The sequence below is a fragment of the Eptatretus burgeri genome, chromosome 4 (genome assembly GCF_056783735.1).
Source record: "Eptatretus burgeri isolate ZD-2024b chromosome 4, Ebu_testis_v1, whole genome shotgun sequence".
NCBI classification, from domain to species: domain Eukaryota; kingdom Metazoa; phylum Chordata; class Myxini; order Myxiniformes; family Myxinidae; genus Eptatretus; species Eptatretus burgeri.
Genome location: NC_140964.1, coordinates 24,977,231 through 24,999,730, shown reverse-complemented (window position 1 = coordinate 24,999,730; position 22,500 = coordinate 24,977,231). Strand labels below are relative to the sequence as shown.

Sequence of the window (22,500 nt, the reverse complement as noted above, 5' to 3'; positions counted from 1 at the left end):
GGCAGAAAGAGGGGCAATGTTGATTGTTACTAATATTTAAACAGATGGCGTTAACATGTGATGGAATGATTGCACGACATCAGTCTACTGTTACGCATAAGGCAATGCAGAACAAGATTGTTTACTTTTCAATATATAAAGTCTGCATACATTTTATTGAGGCACTGGATGTGTACGTCTGTGACATAAATAAGCTGGAAGGATAAGCTTGAGGTTGGTGTGCACATTCACCTTTGAGCTGTCTTGACTATGTTTGAATCACAACCCAGCTATAAACTGTCACTGGTGTTTAACATGCAGGGTGATACATCAATGTGTGCACAATGATCCATCAGATGGAGTGTTCGCTGCCGGACCAGTCAAGCAGCATTAGTTGGTGAATGTTAAGAATCTCAAGATGACTTTCGCTCAGCAGTAGGCGAGTTATGCCCAGCACCCTCAATAAATCAGAAATTCGTGGAAGACCGGTCAAAAACATCCCTGGCCGACTTTGCATATTGGGAATAAGTGAGGCCATGAAAGTAGTGGTATTTGTTTGCACAAGATATGGTGGAAATATTTATTACTATATCTTCCATATGCTCCTGATTATTTTTCTGAATCTAATGTTTGATCAGGATTTCATCTTCCAGCTCCAGATCAGGTTCCAGATCAGGATTTCATCCATCCACTCAGTGATGAATGATCTTGAAATTTTTGTCATTGACTGCAATATTGTAGAATCAATTTTTTTAGTCGTTTAAGTTTTTCTAATATACTGTAATACTGTATAATCGAAGTTTTAAGCAGTTTAAGTTATTCTAATGTACTGTAATACTGTATAATCAAAGTTTTAAGCATTTCAGTCTTTCTAATTTACTGTAATACTGTATAATCGAAGTTTCAAGCAATTTAATTTTTTTTAATTTTTATTACTGTAATACTGTATAATTGAAGTTTTAAGCAATTTAAGTTTTTCTAATTTACTGTTATAATGTATAATCGAAGTTTTAAGCAGTTTAACTTTTGTAATTCACTGTAATACTGTATAATCGAAGTTTCAAGCAATTAATGTTTTTAAATTTTTTGAAATTTTAATACTATAAAATCAAAGTTTTAAGTGGTTTACGTTTTTCTAAATCACTGTAATACTGTATAATCAAAGTTTTTCTAATATACTGTAATACTGTACAATCAAAGTTTTAAGTGGTTTAAGTTTTTCTAATATACTGTAATACCACATAATCAAACTTTTAAGTGGTTTAAATAGATGATAATTTTTGATCTAATATTTATTTTCTGCTCATCTTGCATTTCTTACCTTCATCTCCAAGACATGTACCTGGAACCGACGCAGAATTCTCTGCTATCACTGCCTTTTCCTAATGTTGGCAAAGGTATTCACCTTGCATGCACAAGCAGCAGAGTTTACCTTTTATCAGAATCTTCATAGAGAATAAAACGGAGAGCTAATCGAATGCAACCTTTGATATCTTAATATGCTCACTGCCTCCCTTGCAGGACTTGAATTTGACGTGGAGGTCAGATACAAAGGCGAACGCGTACAGCAAATACGAATCGCACACCTGCTCGGCTGCCAACTCATGTACTCGACCGCATGTCTACCTGTGCATTCTTCTCACAGCCCACAGTCCCTGTTACTGCCTACACCTTCCCTCGTACACCCCCCCAAAAGTTGCTGGCACCGGCTGACAGCCGCATTGCTCACGAGCCTCACTAGAGGTCTTTACCTTCAACTCACACCTAGTGGCCTTTTTGCTCAGAGACGTTGTCAAGGTCGTATATACTGGTCCGGACCACGGCTGCCCAATGGCCGCACACATGGCAAGCTTGAGCGGAATGTCGTAGAGCAACTCTTCGACACGCGCAGCTTTATTGCTGGTGATTATGTGTGAATAACGAGTTGTAGAGACAGTACTTGCACAGCCATCTTATACACAGTTGTAACTTTCTCTTTACTCCTTGTAGAGGTGGAGATGTTCCGTGAAGGTGGCCCAGAGCCACAGTTCAAGATTGTCCTTTGTTTCTGTGAAGAGCTTGGAGAGGATACACCACGCAAGAAGCTGGTCACAGCTCATGTGAGTGACAGGGCAAGTGATGTACATAGATTGATGCATTTTCTTTTTTATTCTGAAGTAACATTCATCGCTGTCTTCATAGCTCCTTTTAAAAGGGTCTGATAATAAATGGAAGAGAAGAGAGGACAAGAGTGAAAATATGGATCAGGGAATGTGGAGAAAAGGGAAATGGAGTTTGGAGGATATACGCATCAATGGAACGGAGGAAAGGCAGTCAAAACATTACCATTTTAAATACACATAATAAACAGATGGCTAATAACATATCTGTTTGGAGAAATGGAGAATCTTATAAAATCGAATATACATGGGAATGCACATACATTGGGATATATAATCTTTATAAAATGCTCTTCCTAAAACCTCGTAACATTCCTTCTTTCCACTTTAGATCAATGTTGTCGTCATAACAAACTCTTGGTCTAAGCCCTGTGGTGATGGAACAAATTTTTTAAAATGTCGACAAAGCGTCATTGTTAAGTTCCATCATCAAATCAAGATTAGTCATAAAACCGTTGCAATCAATGTATGCCACCATATATGCAGTTAAAACATCTACCAGCCAATGGCTCCCCGACACTATTGTATCTCCTTCTTCTTCATCTATGGCCACAATTATTCATACGTTTTTATGGGGTTGGCTGGTGGAATCTTGGCTCAAGTCTTTCACGAACCGGCTGGCCAGGCCTGATGTTTGACCACGGTTAGAGCAGGAATTTGGATTTTGTTTAGGGTGCCGACGAAAGTTTACCTCCTCTTCACGAAGGACATCATGGGATCTTTAATGTCCACTAACTAATGCTGGCAGACGGGACGCTCAGTTTCACGTCTATCCAATGGACGGCACACACATTGATGAATCGCACTGTCTGTGAAATACCGGGACGACAGCTTATAGCTGGGTCGGGATTCAAACCCAGGCTATAAAGCTTAGAGGCAATTGTGCATACCTCTAGGTCATTCTACCAGCCCCCATAACACTATTGTGTATCATATCAATTATTTAAACAGCAAACGCCTCAATATCTCCAAGTTTCGTTGTGTTTTACCAAACCCCCCTCCCTCTCCCTCAACACTCAACAATATTGCTGTAAATATCGACAGAAATCACTTCAAACATCCGAATGTGCACCACAAACCTGTTGACCGGTGAGGTCATCAGTTAAAAAACAAAAGAAAAGTCAGAACGTTTCCCTCGATCCTCCCCCCACAATTTCCTGACCATGAAGGAATGATCCAACCCCAGTGAATATTGGCACAGATGTTTTTTCCGATGTAATTTCTAGTCAATGTCACAAAAGTTTCCCAGTGGTGGATCTGATATATCCCACTTCTGACACCATGTACCATAACACGGCAGATAGTGGAACCTGGAAGTGTTTTAATTCATGTAAGTCATGTGACATCATAAGAAAACAGGTTCACCTGCAGCATCAACAAAATTAATATACATTACAAGTGGGTGAGTTTACTGATACAAAACTATTATTGATAAATTCCTGATAAAACGAATATTCCATAAACCTTTTAATCTGATGGTGATGTGTGTCACTTGTTAGCAGTACATTTTGAAAAACATTATTTTCCCAAGAACTTGGGAAACTAACAGAATTTAACAGCAAACAAATGCCATCTGTGACATTAGGAAGTGAGGCAACCAAATCACACATTTTTCGGTTGTTTGAGTTCACAACCCTCTTTGTAGATCATCTCAGTTGTTGACAATCACCCAACACAGTAAAATAACAGCTCCTTCGTTAAAACATATCTGAGGCTTCCATCATTCGAGGCTTCTGAGTATCGACTAATAAATGTCAGTGTGTGTTTTTTGCTCATAAAGCATAACATTCTCTCTGCTAACTCCCTGAACCCACCTCTCTCTCTGTCTCTCTCTCTCACATCCTTGCTCTACCCCCCCCCTCCCAATACAGTGCAGCACCCTCCTCCCGTATCTCCTCTCTCACTGTCTCTGAACATGTCCGGACAGTGTTTGTCTCCAGATGTATCCGGCCAGCTTGGCTCCGGACACATCTGGGTGGTATTTATGCATGGCGGATTTTATCTCCGGACATGTCCGGGTGGTGTTTGTCTCTGGGCTGTTTTTATAGTATGACCGGTAGAAAATGGATTTCAGATGTTGTTTTGTTTCCACCTTCACTGGTTTTTTTGTATACGTCGTCGAGGGTCCTATGAGAGCATACACGCAACGCACATCAAGGGGGGCATGAGACAAGAGGGGTGGGAGTGGGAAGGACAAAACAGTGGGGAACAGAGACATTAGGAGATCTGTGGAAGGGAGAGGGATGGGGTGGGGAACACGGGGTATACAAGATGGACATTACAGGGACTTTCAGGAAGGAAAGCAGGGAATTTGAAGGAGGTGGGCTTGGGATGGATTAACGGGGGTAGAAAACATCGAGGATTTGGATGGGGGATGATAAGAGGTGGTGGTGAACAGCTGTTTTGAAAGCCTGGAGGGAAGAATGGGATTGAACAGAGTGAGGGAGTTTATTCCAAAGGTGGGAAAAAGAGGAATGAAAGAGTGAAGGTGAGCAGTGATTCATGATTTTGGTAGTTTTACCAGAAGGGGGTTGTTGGCGGGCCTTGAGCACCCTGCAGAAATATGGTGGGGAAAATCGCAGACAGAGCTGGGGGGGGTGGGGCGAGACCAGAGAAGAGAAGGTAAAAGATAGAAAGATCACCGACCTGCCTGCGGTGAGAGAGTGAGAGGCCCAAGGACTCAGCCTAATCACGGGAGATACCAATGATCTTAAATGCTTTGGTTTGCACAGCAGAGAGACATCGTGAGTGTGGGATGTCAGGATTGAAAGACATGTTCCACGTGTTGGACCAGTTTGTGATTTTACCCAGATCTGCAGAATCATTTTGTCATTCCATGCAAAATCAATTTGATGACAGTATGAATCGTAATTAATGCTCCACCACACGTCTACTTTCCCTTCCTCTCACCTCACACTGTCTTCCCTTCCCCCACCCCTCCTCGCTCCACCTCTCCTTTCCCCTCCACCTCTTCACTCTCTCTCCCTCCTCCCCCCTCTTTGTATTACCATCAGTGAAGTGACAGGTAGTATTTGCAGGTATTGAAATGAACTGACCCTGCGTTTATCCCACAAATCCATGAGGTGAATATAACTTTCAGTAATACGCAACTTTCAAAATGACGTATGAATGCTAAAAGAGGCCATGTGCACATGTGCTGTGTGTGCCCTTACACTGATCCGGTTCTGCTCGCCAGACACTTTTAACCTGCCATTGCGAACGCTAAATCTGTGATTCAAATTATTTTTTAATATCTTTTCAACATTTTGACAAAAGAGTGGCAATTCCAAACCACAATTATTCTGTTCCTGAATGAAAATCAGACTCACGGAAATACGACAAATATCCGTGGATGAGAGGTCCGGGTTCGTACCGTTTCCTGTTAATACGAGCAAGCAGAGAGTCAGTGGATATAACGTGCTTATTTATAACAGCAATCATAGTCCATCCGGCTCACTCTCCCACCTCCTCTCTCAAGCATGACGAAGAGTAAATATCACCATTTTAAATTTACCCTGTGCATTGACAAGCCTCAGATGTGATCCTTCCATCGGCGTTAAGAAGCAACTAAACCAGATACAGCGTCTCCCTCTGGAAAGTCTTCCCGAATGTTGGTAATGATGGCATTGGCTTCCCAATTGCAGACTCTATTAAATAAATCACCAAGCCTGCCATGCTCACACAAGGTAATCCCACAAGCTTCAAAGTCCACTCACTGGCAGTGATGATCAGTGAAGTAGGATGGAACGTGCTGGTCCACAGGCCTTGCATGTGCCCACATCGTCGGGAGTTTTTGCAGTACAGGCTACAAGGTATCAAGTTTCTGGACAAGTTGATCAGACAGTTCTCCAAGTCTTTCATTGTGCAGAGGCACACCCTTTTCTCTCAGGTACCCTTTGAAGTATTTTTGGCTTCTTTTACAAGCTTTGTGAGTCATTTTATGCTACAATCCTTATCTGGCATACAAAATGTATGTTGGCCGTTCCAATCGCCTTAATTTCTGCACATGCACACCGAGCATTCTGGGGTGGATCGCATCATTTTGAAAGTCCCGTACTCGGTCTAGAGGCCATTGTGATCGGTTTTCGCAAAGGGAACAACATTTTAACTGCCACTTGCATGTACATGAATTGCTAATATCTCTGTTTTGCCACAACCTATTGTCACATGGTTGATAGAGATATCTGGTTCTGGTTCCCCTCTCACACCGTCAGACACATAGGGCTGCCGAGGCAGTTTTAATGGCTAGAGTGCACAATCCTGGTCGGGTCGCTGCCCCGACGCAGGTTGATAGAGATACTCGACATAAAACAATGTTTTGTTATTTGACCTTAAATTAACTAATTAAAAAACAAACCACAGGTCCTTAAATAAGTTTTTGTCAACATTTACAGGAAAATGCTAATGATGTGGAGCACATCATTGATGCTGATGGAATTGGTGTCAAAATTATAATTGTATGGGAAGGCTTTCTCCAAATATACAAACAAATAATGACCTTTTCTGAACAACAATCTCCCCCTCCAGAACCATGCAGCACCTTCAAAATCCAGCAATCCTGACTTGTGATAGTCCTGAGTAGGAGATTTTGCCTCACCACCATCGTTAAAGAGACTTTCACCTGTGCCTGACAATGAAACACATGCTCAAGGAATGATTTTTGTTTCGATTTATAACATCAACAGGATCATGCCAACTGTACTGAGAACACTTCACCCCCCCCCCCCCACTATCTTCTTCATCAAAGCTGAACCATCAGAGTTCAATGGCTCAGCTTTAATGCAGTGCTCTCCTCAGCCTTGGCCCTTTCTAGCATTCAGAAGGAAGGCCTCAGTGCTGTTACCAAGAAGTTGGTGGACCAACAGATTTTGTTGCATTGCATCAGCTTTTGAAAACAATCCTTTGCCATCAAAGGACAAAGGCGACAAAATTATTTGAACAATGTCAATGTCAAATTTAAAGCAAATGTTAAAATATTCTCAAGAATAGTTGCTTAGGCAACAGAACCAAGATGGCTACTGAAAACAAGTGAACACAAGATTGGGGTTTGCTCCCTGCTTGAAGGTCACCATAAAGCTCTTTAATTCAAATTGAATTTTTGTCTCATTCATGATGTATGAAGGCAGAAGTATGTGTCCAAGACTGATGCACAAAATTCTGAGAGTTGAACACAATCCCCTCTTATTGTCATCATCTTTGGTTATTCAAGGAGAGATCTCTTACTGGTAACAGGTGCTCTATTGTCCTCCATACCTTGCAAACACCATTTTATTACAAAACACTGATGCTTGCAAAATATATTCCCACATTGCAGTTTCTTAAGCAAAGAATAGTCTGACACCGATCGTAAAAAGAGAACAAGTCTGATTTAAAGGCTTCAATGCTCGAATCAAAATAGTCAATTACCTTAGAAGTCCATGAAAATGGGAACATACCTGTGGCATCCGTATGAAAAACAGAGGATCCCACAACCTCATAACGAGATAACAGCCTGCTGTTATCTGTGGGTTTTTTTTTTGTTTATTCTCAAAACTATTTAATTGCCATTTTTATCCCACTCCCTCCCGGGAGGGAGGGAGCGGGATATTGTAATCGTCCAGTTTGTTTGTCTGTCTGTCTGTTAGCAACTTTATGGCAAAACGGCTTTAGCAAACACTCTCAAATTTAATCCACAGGTGGGCAATGAACCTTGGACGACCCCATTAACTTTTGGGTCCAATTGGATCAAAGGTCAAGGCCAAGGTCAGGAAAAGATCAAAATCGTTTTTCGCTCATAACTTCGTCAAAAATGATCTGATTTACTTCAAACTAAGCTTATAGCGAACGTTATTCTATTTGTCACTTATAATCCTACCCATTCCTACAGTGAAAAATGCATATTTGTGAAGATCGGTAGCGTCCGAAGTTTTGGGGGTCATGGTCATCAGTCAAAATTACAAATCTTCCATTAAAACTAAAACATGGTTACGAAAATACAACTTTACGGGAAAAAGGCTGGCTCAAACACTGTCAAATTGTATCCACAGGTGGGTAATAAACCTCGGACGACCCCATTAACTTTTGGGTCCAATTAGGTCAAAGGTCAAGGTCAGGTCACGAAAATGTCAAAATCTATTTCAATCATAACTTTGTCAATAAATGGTTTAATTGACTTCAAACGAAGACTAAAATATTCCTTATTCTATTCCTTATAATCAACATTCAGGTTAAGGATATATCAAATTTAAATTTGATCCCCGAAGTAACTTTATGCCTTAAATGGGCGGGTTTGTTGTGCCTGGCACCACTTGTTAAATTTGAATTTTTACATTTTCCAAGAAAAATATGTTTATTGTTAATTTTTATACATGCAGAAATTCACGAATTTCCATTGTATTTTGCTAGAATATTATTTTCATGCAAATTTATCTTCGCCAGAGGAGAGGGTATTGCGTTTGGGTCCGTTTGTCAATCTGTCTGTTTGTTTGTCAATGTAGACCACAACTTTTACACGTTATCTTTTTTTCAACCGAGTACCTCCATAAAGTATGTTCAACTCGAATGTGAGTATGTCTATAAAATGCGTACAGTACTTATAAAACCCCACAAAACAAGTACTGACAAGGGTATGTAATCTTTGATTGCTCATTCTCGTTAGGATTTGTATTAGATGTAAAAGTGTAGTTTTGTAACTCTCCAACTCCTGAGTATGAAATGAGACAAATTTCTGAATTATCTTTGTGGGACAAGGACTGAGTCCTTCGAATCACAAAGATCCCATAAACCGGGGCCTGTAAAAATCGTTTTTCTTCCATATATCGTTTCATTTTAGTGGAATCATAAGTGGAGACTTTCTGTACAACTCTTTCCTTCAAACTCCTCCCCTGCAGGTGGAAGCAGTGTTTGCACGACAGTACTTCGAGGGTGCCAAGCAATGCAGGCCTTTTTCCACTGGCTTGGAGCGGCTTCAGAGAGCGTGAGAGAAAGGAAAAGGAAACGGACAATAAGCTTGATCATATTTTGGACAAGCTTTGCCACTGAGTCCACTTCCATTGCACTGCACTTGGAACGGAACTTGATGATGTTTGATCAACAATCGAGCAGCCTGAACTATATTCAAAAGTCCAAAATGCTCCGCGAATTGTCCGAAAATGATGGAGAAGTTTTGCAATTACTTCATGACCGTTGCTGTATCTTTTTATTCTTCTTTTTTTCTTATTTTTTTTAAACACCTCCTCTTTTATCAGGAACAAAAGCAGGAAACAAAACAAAACTGATGTTTATTAAAAACAAAAACAAAATGTATTTTTGATACCACGATTTAATATTGATCACTTATAAATATTCAAAACGATTTCACCGATTTTGATGCAATACATGAGAGATTGAGGCAAGAAACTGTCGACTGCTTTTGATCGAGAGAGGAATCTACACGGTGGTACATCTCACACGTACCATATCATCCATGCACCCAATTATGTCACATACATTGCCACTTCGATTAGTCACCTGGAGTGTCGATAGATGTCAACTTTGAAAAAAAAAATAACCCTCTGGCACTAACAAAAGAATACAGTACAGATCTTGTTATCGCAGACAATACCAAGTTATTATATTGTTATTGTGCAATGTCAAAATATGCCGAAAGCAAACGGGATATCTTCATTGCGTTTCAGTGACAGCATTCACAAACTGTTGAACAATTCCCAAAACTGATGCACATCCCGTGGTGGTTATGACTTCGGCGCTTGCTCGGAAAGTGTTCGGTGTATGATTGGGCAGAGTTCCAAAGCTATTGGATTGCAAAAGCATTTCACAAACTTCTTACCACCACCCTTTTATGCAATATCCTTACAATGTACAACTAAGCTTCGCCGTGAACATTATTTTTGAAATCCCCCATTAAACGTGCATGGATTTTAACTTCCATTCACTTCTAAAGGGTGTTTATATCTGTTGATGATAATTAATCAGACCTGAATGAGGAAACTTGCGACTTCCACGCATGATCATCCCACGAGCAAGGCTTTCAAACCCGTCAAGATACACTCTGGAAGCAAATCAGCTGCAGCTTCATGTTGTTATTAAACCTGTTTACAAGGTCTGCCATCAATCTGCCAAAGAAAAATGTTTTTTTAAATTAGAAATGGGACAGAGGCAGCCAAAATTACTCCACAATGTTGTAACATCGATTTAAGGCATTGGAGGCAAGATACTTGCAATCTCTTACTTCCTTTCCGTGCCTGTGCTTATCTGGGGAAGTAAAGTGACAGCCTGCTTGAAGGACTGTCTGTAAGAAAGGCAGGGATGAGACAGATTAGGTGAGACAAACGCACAAATGAAAAGTATTCAATGAACCTCGACACAAGAGGTAATTTGGCCCATCAGGCCTGAGCTGCATCAACAAATTAATTCAATCCATCAGTATAAAAATTAAATATCACTGGGAGTAGGAGTGGGCAGGAGAACAGTGGGGCAGGCACAGGGACATCAAGGTGATTATTATTATTTTTTTTTACTCAAACAATATTTATTACCCTCGCCGAAGGAGAGGGTATTGCGTTTGGGTCCGTTTGTTTGTCTGTCTGTCTGTTTGTTTGTTTGTCCGCACAGAACTTTTGTGTTTTTCTCCACAACCGCTTGTCGGATTGAGACAAAATTTTCACAATTGGTGCGACTTCTCATGTAGAATGTTATAATGATAATTATGACGTCATAGTTCACGTTGGTGTGGCAGCCATATTGTAAAAATAGCACCGCAAAGCGGGCGTAACCCCTCAGCCCCTTGACGCAAACCAATTTCAAGATGGTGGCCATATTGAAAATCGCAGCACGCCCATTTTTGAAAGGAACCTTCCTCTACTCAACCCCAACACACCCAGCAAAAATAGATTTAATCGGACAAGGCGTTCTCCTCAAAATTGACGGAAACCAATTTCAAGATGGCTGCCGTGACGCGGCCACAGTGAAAATCGCAGCATGCCCATTTTGGAAAGGAACCTTCCTCTACTCAAGCCCATTATACCTCGCCAGAATAAAATCAATGTGTGAAGCCGTTCTCAAGTTATTGTCCGGAAACCAAATTCAAGATGGCTGCCCGAGCCGCCATATTGGATATCGGATTGCGCTGAATATCGAAAGGAACCTTCCTCCAAACACCCCCATTATATCACACAAAAATGAAATCAATCAGTCAAGCCGTTCAAGTTATTGTCCGGAAACCAAATTCAAGATGGCTGCCCTAGCCGCCATATTGGATATCGCATTGCACTGATTATCGAAAGGAACCTTCCACTACCCAGCCCCAACACACACTGCAAAAATGGATTTAATCGGACAAGGCGTTCTCCTCGAAATCGACGGAAACCAATTTCAAGATGGCTGCCATGGCGGCCACATTGAAAATCGCAGCGCGCCCATTTTCGAAAGGAACCTTCCTCTACTCAACCCCAAACATACCCTGCAAAAATGGATTTAATCTGACAAGGCGTTCTCCTCGAAATTGACGGAAACCAAAAGTTGACAGACGGACGGACGCCCGGACAACGCCTATGACGACAATACCCCTTAGCCAATTTGAGCTGAGGGGTGAAAACGGAAAAACTTTGGACCTCTATATCTCTGAAACCACACAAAGGAAAAAATTGAAACTTGGTACACGGAAAGTACGACTCATGGGGAACAAGTGATTATTTATGACATTATAGATTCCTCTGTTATGACGTCATAATTGCATATGTAGAATGCTACATCTGATCAAAAGGAAATTTTTTGATCATTTAGGGATAAAATGGTCCACAGAAATTTTTTTGATGATGTCAGTCACATTATTTGGCAGCCATGTTATCTAAAAAAAAAAAAAACCTTCAAAAATCCTCTCTGAAGTGGCTGAACAGATCAAGGCGAAACTTTACAAGTATGACCACCTTTCCATGAGGAACAAAAGGTTCACACATATGACATCATAGGTCACATGGTTTAGCAGCCATATTGGATTTACCCTAAAACCCACAAAAAAATCTTCTCGAGAATGGCTGGACAGATCCAGGGGAAACTTCACACAAATGTTCCCCAAGTCTTGTGTGTACAAGTTTGTTGAGGAATAATTGATAGGTCACATGGTCCGGCAGCCATATTAGAGTGAAGAAAAATCTATATATTAATACTGAAGGACCAATTTTGTGCTCCTCCTCGCGGTCGCGTCACGTTTTTCTCGGTAATGTGACCTGGACTGAAAGAAACTTCATACCTGTAAGAGTGCATCGCACATAGTGGCAATGGTCAACCTTCAACTCTGAAGCAGAAAAAACACTTCGTTTTACATTAGTTTACATGGCGACGTGTGACGTCACCGCTGAGAGGCGTCAGGACGTCATGACATCATCGGTCATTCGCTGACGTCATTACGTTTGTCGTCAACAGACCGTTACTGCTGAGAGGTGTAATTCCACTCCTCGAAAATAGCGTCTGCAATGTAAAACCCTCTTCTGCACATGCTGACTACCTCAGAATGTGAATTTGAGACAAAAATGTAACAAGAAACATTGTATCTACATATTAATACTGAAGGACCAATTTTGTGCTCCTCCTCGCGGCCACGTCACGTTTTTCTCGGTCCTGTGACCTGAGAAGTTTTGACGCGGTGTACGTCAAAGTAGACACGTGCACAAATCAGGGGACTTCTTCACGAGGAGTAGTGTACACCAAAAACGTCATGTACAAGGACGTTTTGTAGGCCTCATTAGGTAAGGCCGTGGAGTACATCGACTGGGATCCGGCTCTTACAAGAGCCGCCACTGGTCGTCATATTGGGCTCATGGAACGGAATCCGTCTGTGACGGGGTTTCGGCTCGTATTTAATCATGTTTTCGCTGGAACCACTTAATCAATCGATATTAAACTTCACAATTATGATCTAGTGTTGATGGGGAATACAAGTTTTAAATTTCAACTTCATTGGACACATGGTCTGACAGGCAGAATTTTTTTTTTTTGATATTGGATCTTTTTGATTTTTCTTTTTTTGAGAAGGAAAAGAAGAACCTCCTAAGTTCGCAACAAAAAACAACAACAGTGCCTGCATGTTTTCAAACACGCTGCTTCTCAGCAATGTTTTCAAACTCCTTCTTCTTCCTTAATGACCACAATGATTCCTCACGGCCTTGCGGGGTTGGCCGAGAGAAGCTTGGCCCAAGTCTTTCACAAACCGGCTGGTCAGGCTTGACGTTCGGCCAATGTTAGGGCAGGAATTTGGCCATGATGCCAGCGATAGATCGGTGAATCTTCGCATAGTGAATGACACCATGGGATCTTTAATGTCCACCAACTAATGCCGGCAGACAGGACACCTGTTTAATGTCCATCCGAGGGATGGCACACACATTGATGAATCACCCTGCCTGTGAAACACTGGGATGGCAGATTATATCTGGGCCCACATTCAAACTCAGGTGAGACAGCTTTTGAGATTAGTGTGCGTACCTCTCTGCCATTCTGCTAGCCCTCAATCTCTTGTTCAAAAAAAACAAACATATTTCACACAGAGCAATGGCCTCGAGATAGTCGAAGAAGTTGATGCGTCTTTGCTAGCTCACTTCAACAGGTTTTCGTTTAGAAGGATTTTATAAAATCCTTTATGACACCGATTTCCCCTCAGTTGCTACAACCAACCACAGGTCGGGATCTTCTTGGTGGACATACCTGGATATTGGTGTGTGAAAGGCGCTCGTGGAATGCTGAAGAACATAGAGCTCCAAATGGGCCTGTAATACAGAAATGCCCGTCTCATCATACCACATGACAATATAAATAATGACACTTAAACACAGTAATCCTGGAATCCTCTCTTCTTTTGAATTAAAAAATGATTATATAGCTGATTTAATCATTGCATACACAACTGTCATTATTCTGATGAAAAAAAACAAACAAACAAACAAAACGTGAGCTGTAATCCTTAGTTCACTTGCAGCTGTAATCCTTGGATTTTGTCCAAGTTGCTGCAGCAGAGACAAGCCTTTCGCTGGCTTACACCCAGCACGTCGGATCAGGTGCATAGTTCACATACCGTTTGTAGTTTAATGGAAGTAGGTGTAGAGCCATTGCCAAATACATCAAATCTGAAGGTAAATTGGCAGTATAACAGAACTGCACCTTTTAAGCTCACAAAGCTCAGAGAACAAGACCTGTTCAAACCATTTTGGTCTTCGATTAGTCGCCTGAAGATTGTCCAGACAAATTATGGATCAGTTTGGCCTTACACATTCAATCCACCAGACCTGGTGGTGTAATGGTTAGAGTGTCTGCTCCGAGTCTGGGAGGTTGGTAGTTCAAATCCTGGCCGAGTCATACCAAATATTAAAAAATCTTTGGTATGACTTGGCCGGGATTTGAACTGTCGAACCACACATTCTGTATTGCCAAATGGTATGTGCTACTTACTCGCTTGATACTCAGCATTTATAAGGATAGAGCAAAGACAATCCCCATAGGTTGGCATCCACAGGCAGGAGGAAAATTCCACTTAGAAAATGCCATGCTGTGTGCAGTGAGAAAGACAGCGCCATTGTTGTGACGTAATTGGACCCAGATTGTCCCAGGAGGAGATGGCACTCCCCCACAAGGTCAGTGGCTCTGTATGTCTCATCTAACAGTCCTGTGTTGTGTTTCATGCATTTGTCTGTATGTATGTCCATGTGCATGAGGTGTGTGTGTGTTTGTTTGTTTGTTTGTTTGTTTGTTTGTAAGCACCACTGCGAGCCTTAGATCCTGGTAAAAAAATACATGTCACCAATGGAAAGCTAATTCTGGGTGACAAGATTAGAAGCAGAGCAAAATGTACATACGAAAGCAACTCCAAAGAGTAGTCCTGGAAGAGAAAACATCCAAATTTAACACTGATGCTGCTGTCAGAAGCTAACCACAGTGCCAGGTGAAAACAGACCAAAAATGTCTTGTAACAAGACAATATTAAAATGCAATTTCCAGACGAGATGGTCCGGGCAGCCTGCAGTTCTATCAGTGTTATGCATCATGCCCATTTCCTCAGTCACATTTTAACATCAACTGGTCAAAGCACCTGCAGGGCACCGTGGGTTGAGAAGGCGTGAACGCACAGAAGGAGGCGAGCCATCTCCTCGGCGACGCCCTCGATGAGGCGCGATAGCACCCGAGAGACCAACTCATGGGACATGGCAAACACCTGTGCAAAAGAACGGGGTTTTGAAGAACTGATGCAAATGAGAAAAACTGGTGACCAAGCACAATTGAGGCGATAAGCAGTTTCAAACCTATAGTAAGTAACAGCATTCAGGCAATTGGTGAAAACATTTCATCCCTCCTGAAAATCTTGCTTCTTCAGGTGAACATCAGTATTATTTTTGAGCAACTTTCTCAAACTTGCACACTCCGCATTCCTCCATTTTTGTGAATCCAAATCAGGCGTATAATTTCTTTGCTCGCATGAAAAAAGTATACAATTGTGAACCTCATTTTGAAATGAAATAACTAATTATTTAGAAGTCGAAAATGTATTTTTCTCCGCAATTGAAACTCGAGCGAAGTTGATGGCATATGCCATCGCAAATCCTTATGCTTCCCACCGAAAGGAAAATTTAAAGATGGCAAAAGGTTCCACCAGGAATGACCCAGTATCAAATTTTGAGTTAAATTTTATTTCCCGTTTAAACCCCCGTAATCCCAAGTCCATACCCAACTGGGGCATGAACCGGGGGTCAAAATCCCCCAAAAATTGTTACATATTTCATGCGTCCCCCCAATGCTGATTGCATATACAAAGTTTCTTTGAAAAAATGCGCCCGTAATTGCATTTTTTAGTATTTCACCTTTTGACCCCCCCCCCCCCCCCCAGGGGACGAGTCCAGAAATGACACTGTTCTCACACCTTCTTGACATGTGGTGATTATAACTAGCAAGTTTGGTGAATTTATGCCGAACCGTTTAGGAGAAGATAGCATGATGGATGGACGGACAGACAGACAGACAAACAGATGGAGCTGATTAAAATATCCCCCCGTTTTTTTCAAAAAGCATGGGGAAAGGAGATGCTTTTAGTTCAGCTTCCATCAAAGGGACATTCCTGGTTACATTGTTGAATGTCTCGGTCCATTTCAATCACGCAATTCTATCACGCAATCACGAAAGTACTGTGCGGTGAGTGCAACACAAAACAAGGCCGTGAGAGTAAAACTAAAAAATATATTAAAAAAAATAAAATAAAAGCAAAACGCCGTTTACCAGCCGCACATACGATGTTGGCCTTTACGATTGCAAGAGGGGAATCGTACCCACTAATTCCTTACGACTGCCTTTTTGAGAGGTTGGAACACATGTGGCTGAATATTCCATGATGACGTGAAAGAGGAGGAAAAAAAACCCCCAAAAACCCCCAAAAACATGTCGATGCACAGGATGGTAAAACGGCAGTACCACGTGCTGCAATCGCAAGACATTAAGCAGCAATTCGTTAACACACATCTCTCACACAGAAGCACGACTTTACAAAAATTGAACATATCATCAATTTACTTGAGTAACTCTATGTGAAGGACAATTCTGTGTAAATTGATCAACTCCAACATGGCACATCACTTTAATAAAGGGCAAAATAACAACAAGAACAACAATAATGGAATAACAGTCTTTCTTTTATCCTGGATGTTTGAATCTTCTGGTAACTTTGGTGCCCGTATTTAAACTCATGCAGCGTGTAAAACTGCCAGAGATGTAGGTGTCGAGTGCATTTTGATGGACTTGGAACATGAGAACGCACACCAGGAGGATCAAACACCTCATATGGGACTGCCTTTGCTACTTTATGAAGACCTGAACCGATGTTGAATTGTCCCTAAATCTCAGCCTTGATACAAACTGATGTGGATTCCACAATGGGGCCCAGATTATTATTGAGCGACATAGCTACCTACATTTGGTCAGAATCAATTTTGGTAACAAGCATAAGAAACATCGTAAAACTCGAAAGAAACTTGGTAGCGCATAGTCTTGCCTCCCGCACTCATTCTAAACAAAAATTACCATCGTTAATTGAACATGCTACTATTACAGCCCACTGCTATTATGGCACATATACCCGTATCAGCCATGCACCATATTATGTCACCCATACACTGCCATTATCCGTAGCTTTATTGATTGATTATTGGGATATTTAATGACCACTTTTATGCACATCAAGGATAAAATGCATCAATGAAGGTGAATATATAAAAAAAATTTCAAACTATTATTTCCCCATACCTAATTGTTGTTGTTTCATATGCAGCCTGGGCTGCTGGTTGCATCATTTTCTGGAAGCGTGGCTGTGCCTCTGATGCAGTGCCCCTGTTACCAGTAATCCAAAAATCTAAATCCATTGGTACCATACTCTGTACAGAGCGCTCCTGCTGCCAAAGCAGTCTCCTGGGCGATTGGGCACAATTCTGGATGGACCACCACTCCGACACAGGATACTCGAATGGCTCAATCACCCCAGCAAGCTGGTACTCATTTTGCCAATCTCGGAAGGATGGCAGGCTAAGTCAACCCACCTGGTATAATTTCAACAGCATGACAGGGGCTCAAACTCAAGTCTCTAAGATCTTAAGCCAGCCAACTTAACCGTAAAGCCAACATTAGGCTTCCCATGCCCAGTTGATCATGTATATGAAATTTTGCATCGATCTGTTAGCAATTCTGGAGAAGAAAATTTGTTTTTTCAATCCAATTTGGCCACCAGACCACATGACGGATGATGTCATAAATTTAATTCTTCACTTACATCAGGTCATAAAAAAAGATATATGAAGTGTCAGATTTTTTGGAAAAGGAATACAATTCAACCAATTATAGCTGGAATATCACTTCACAGATGATGTCATCGTTATCACCCTATATACCCAATGGAGAGTTGATGACATATTCCAAGTCTCAATTTTTCATTGAGCGGTTTCAGAGATGATGTCCATTTTTTTCCTTTTAATCCAACATGGATGTCATACCATGTGACCGAAGACGTTAGAGTTATCAATAAAATATTCTACAAGGGGAGTCCCTCCAATGTTTAATCTAGACGTGGACACGCAAACGCACGTACCAATAGTCTCACATCCACTTCGGGGCGAGACGAATGAAGAACCAGTCTTGCTCTTGAAGTTTATAAGCATAGATTTTCATTAGTGGCCAGGTCGAGCAATGGATGGAATCAACAGAACATTTACTAAGGTATAGGCCATCAGCCATGGCTCAGGAAATGCCTGAAAATCAAGTTTCGTTCCACTCATCGGGGGGAGGGGGGGTAGACAAAACCTTGATAATATGATAGTATATATCCAAATACATACGTATGCAAAAGTTCTCCACTCAAATAGCTGCAGTTATTGTGTATTTTCATCTTGAAAATCGATGCATTCCCTGCATCGATTTTGAATTTACATTTGAATTTTCTCCACTCGGATCACGCGTCAGCCATGTGACGCCTCGACAGCCAATAGATCGGCTGACATCGTATGCAAATTTTGTCAGACTGTCATGTGACCAGCTAAGTTGTCCAAGATGGCAGCTTCCTGCAGGGAGGAAATCACCGGCAGCTGATCGGCGATTTATCGGTATTTTTTGATGAATATGGCCAGTGAGGACGCTCCCTAGTGTATTATTCACCAGGACAATGTAGCGAACGAAGAAGTCAAACGTTTTACGTCTGTAAGATGGGATAAATGGAGAGAAAGTGTCAACAAATCAAATGGCTCGTCTTCGACGGTCACGAACGACGTTTCGCCGAGAGTGCTGCGTGGGAGGACTAACCTCGATCATGTGCCTATTGTACCCGGAGTGCCGGTGCAGGAGGACTAACCATTATGCAACGCCAGCGCATCGACCCATCGAATGAACGCCATTGACCCTGCCTCGGACAGCTTTATATATAGCAGGTCAGCCACAGCCGGACATTACATACATACGGCCGGCGGAGCAGACAACTGGGCAGTCGAACTGGCGCTGATCGACACATGAGGCGCACCCAGTCAGCGCGAGGATTGACTTTGCCGCATCGCTAGTCGTGTGGCGTCTTCGTCTGGGAAGAGCAACCCTCGCCTCGCCATCGTCAGGGTGGCCTTGGGCTAGCCCCGCAGGGTTGAGTCGATGTAACGGGGCGCCGGGCGGTATCTCAGTTTTATCTGTTGTTGTTGTTCTCTCAGAATTGATTCAATTATATTTATATATTTTACACCCATGTAGTTCGGCTCCAGTGTTGAGGACGTTCCAGACCTCACGGGGTGGGGACCCAGCCTCCTTACTCGTCACCGCATCAGCCCTGAGACGGCCCCGACTACTACAATAGGGAAAGCGGGGTAACCTAATTTTGGCTTTTCGTGGGAGTTGCAGGTAAGTTGCAAGCCAAAGGATGTGTACTGCAGTTCCGTTGCATTGTGAATCAGAAGTAAATATAACTTTATTTGCCAGATCAAACCAGATATATACATAATTATCCGTCATCACAAGGTGGGAGGCTCGGAATTCTCTGAGCTGACCAGACGCGATAGTATCTATTTTCCTATCTGGACATCACTTGGAAGACAAAGGTCAATTTGCATCAGGGTTTATCCAAGCAACCTCTTCTTCATCATCATCAGAAACATCAGAAACATCAGTATCATCAGTGTTTTCGGTGTTGGCATTTTCACAGTTGGTACATTTACACATATCTGTACCTGGTACATTGTTTTTTCGACAAGAGCACCTCAACCCTGCGCACTTCGAAACATTACAAGAACAATTGCTTATTTGAAAGAGAATATCTGGACCTGGATTCAGTCGCATCCATGTGATGCCGAGTTTACCATCAACCATTTGCCAGCCATGTCCTACAGGAGAAGGGGTGTTTATCCACTGGTAAATAGATCGTTGATGGATAGCCGCCTGGTAATTTGCTCGTAGGGCATGCATGCGCAGTTTTCTTGGTGATGGTTCATACATGCAATCATCAACAATCGCAGAGTCATCATGCATAGTTTGTGAACAGCGTTTCTCAGCTCCACGTATTCTTTTTGCATCGATGAAGCGACGGTAGCAAGTGTCGTGATAGCCCAGACGACTCAGGATTTCTTCACACTCAATAGACACTCGTGCACTCTCGAATAAACGTCGTTCGTGACCATCGAAGATGAGCCATTTGTTGACACTTTCTCTCCATTTATCCCATCTTACAGGCGTAAAACGTTTGACTTCTTCGTTCGCTACATTGTCCTGGTGAATAATACACTAGGGAGCGTCCTCACTGGCCATATTCATCAAAAATTACTGATAAATCGCCCATCAGCTGCCGGTGATTTCCTCCCTGCAGGAAGCTGCCATCTTGGACAACTTAGCTGGTCACATGACAGTCTGACGTAATTTGCATATGATGTCATCTATTGGCTGTCGAGGATCACATGGCCCACACGTGATCCGAGTGGAGAAAATTTAAATGAGAGAGCGCAGGGAATGCATCGATTTTCAAGATGAAAATACACAATAACTGCAGCTATTTGAGTGGAGAACTTTTGGATACGTATGTATTTGGATATATACTATCATATTATCAAGGTTTTGTCTACCCCCCCCCCCCCCCCGATGAGTGGAACGAAACTGCACGATACAGCTTATGGCTGATGGCCCAGTATGCTAATCGCCATTGGAAGCAAGGAGAAGCTGACTTTTCATTGTCAAAAAAAAACTAGAGTAATTTGACTGCGCGCAGTCGACGGGTCTTCCTCCGCTCTCCCGCACAAACACTTGAGTATTGACATATTTGACTCTTGACCTTTATCATATCTGGCCCAAAATCTAATCAGTTAATTGCCCTGTCTAACTTTACAATTGTACCAAGTTTGATGAAATTCTGTCCAATATTTGAGTTAGGGCATAAACAGTAAATTTTCAGTTTGACCTTGACCTTTGACCCTTGACCTTTATCACATCTGGCCCAAAATCTAATCACTTAATTGCCCTGACTTACTTTACCTTTTTACCAAGTTTGATGAAATTCTACAATTTGCTTCTTGAGTTATCGCATAAACGAAAATCCGGACGAACGGACGGACGGACAGACGGACAACCCGGAAACATAATGCCTCCGGCACCCTTGGTGCAGAGGCATAAAAAAAAGAAAGGGTTAAAGTCTCTTTTGTTCTGACGAAGGGTTTATGTCTCAAAACGTCAGGTCCTTCATTCCCATGGTGGCTAGCTTATTTCAATCCACTTTCTGTCGATTCCATCCGAGGAAACATCAGCATATTGCATCGAGCCATCACCAAATATTTCAAGGAAATGAGTTCGCATCAGATATTACACACCTGTAAAATTCTCACACAACTACCAGTGTCTGCTTCTGCTATTCAACCCACATGCTCCACCGCACTGCAACCCCATCTACAAAACCTGAACCAAGCATGCTAATTTGCACGTCTGCATCTTCCTGTTAGCATAATCGTACAACGTGGCTTTTTCTCAACAAAAAACATTTTTGTCTTTCTACTCTGATAAAAACAGGTCATTTCAGTGGATAAGAAGGTGATTTTTTCTTTGGGATGGTGTTGGGGTGAGGAAAGGGGGTCGGGATGGGTGAGGGTGTGGGGGGGGGGGGTTGGCAGGTGGGGGAGCCTCATTCATGCATCTTCTTGTGCTATTTGACAGTACATCCAATATTTCTGTTTACAAACACTTTGTATTTTAATCCTGGCAGATTCAAATACACAAAGCACTCAAATTCAAACCTGAACTTCACCCTGGCTGCCATGCACATCGGAATACAACAAGAACCATGATACTTTCTGAAGAATATGCTTCGACTTGCAATCCTATACTTATTAACATTTGCCGTTTCCAAACTGTTTGAATAAAGTCCTTTAAATCTGAGTTTGGATAGCGATATACTGTATTTGAAAGGCACACAGGAAAAAGCCATTTCATTAGAAGAAATAATTTTCAGCCAAGAATGGGTGCCTTAACTGATCTTTTAGAGTTTCAATATTTCATACAAAAATGGAAACAAATTACACCTTGATAACAACCCTTCTTAATGTATTGCATCCTTGCAACATAAAAAGAATGAAGACATTAATTAAAAGTATTTCATGTGTAGATGGTAATAGCAGCAACACAACCTTAATATGATGGAGCTAATGCGTATATGGATATAGGAGTCAAAAGCTGTCACCAGGCAGATGAAAAGTGAAGCATCAATAACCAGTTGAGAAACCTAAAAGACTTCAAAACTCACCAGTTGGATGAAACGGTGGTATGTTGTCCTGATGAGCCCCAACATGGGTGAAACCAGGTCAGGAGCTTAACTTTTCACCTGCTTGGGGACAGCTTTTGACTTTGCATTCAT

General features: G+C 41.8%; 2 protein-coding genes across 8 annotated transcripts in view; one reads left to right on the top strand and one right to left on the bottom strand.

Moving 5' to 3' along the window:
• Window positions 1-9,418, top strand: part of IRF4 (interferon regulatory factor 4) — a 45,029-nt gene extending 35,611 nt beyond the window's left edge. For 4 of the 6 annotated variants that reach the window (XM_085877173.1, XM_085877171.1, XM_085877172.1 and 1 more), the window contains exons 6-9: window positions 1,314-1,376; window positions 1,501-1,881; window positions 1,969-2,078; window positions 9,008-9,418. In XM_085877173.1, coding sequence (XP_085733299.1) covers window positions 1,314-1,376; window positions 1,501-1,881; window positions 1,969-2,078; window positions 9,008-9,097 — 644 coding nt within the window. In that variant the 3' untranslated portion in view covers window positions 9,098-9,418. The remainder of the gene's footprint in view (window positions 1-1,313; window positions 1,377-1,500; window positions 1,882-1,968; window positions 2,079-9,007) is intronic. The other 2 variants (XM_085877174.1, XM_085877175.1) reach the window with 2 other exon arrangements.
• EXOC2 (exocyst complex component 2) overlaps window positions 9,380-22,500 on the bottom strand; it is a 174,388-nt gene continuing 161,267 nt past the window's right edge. For both annotated transcript variants that reach the window (XM_085877168.1, XM_085877169.1), the window contains exons 24-27: window positions 15,196-15,318; window positions 13,818-13,879; window positions 10,348-10,407; window positions 9,380-10,231 (exon numbers count right to left, since the gene is read on the bottom strand). In XM_085877168.1, coding sequence (XP_085733294.1) covers window positions 10,156-10,231; window positions 10,348-10,407; window positions 13,818-13,879; window positions 15,196-15,318 — 321 coding nt within the window. In that variant the 3' untranslated portion in view covers window positions 9,380-10,155. The remainder of the gene's footprint in view (window positions 10,232-10,347; window positions 10,408-13,817; window positions 13,880-15,195; window positions 15,319-22,500) is intronic.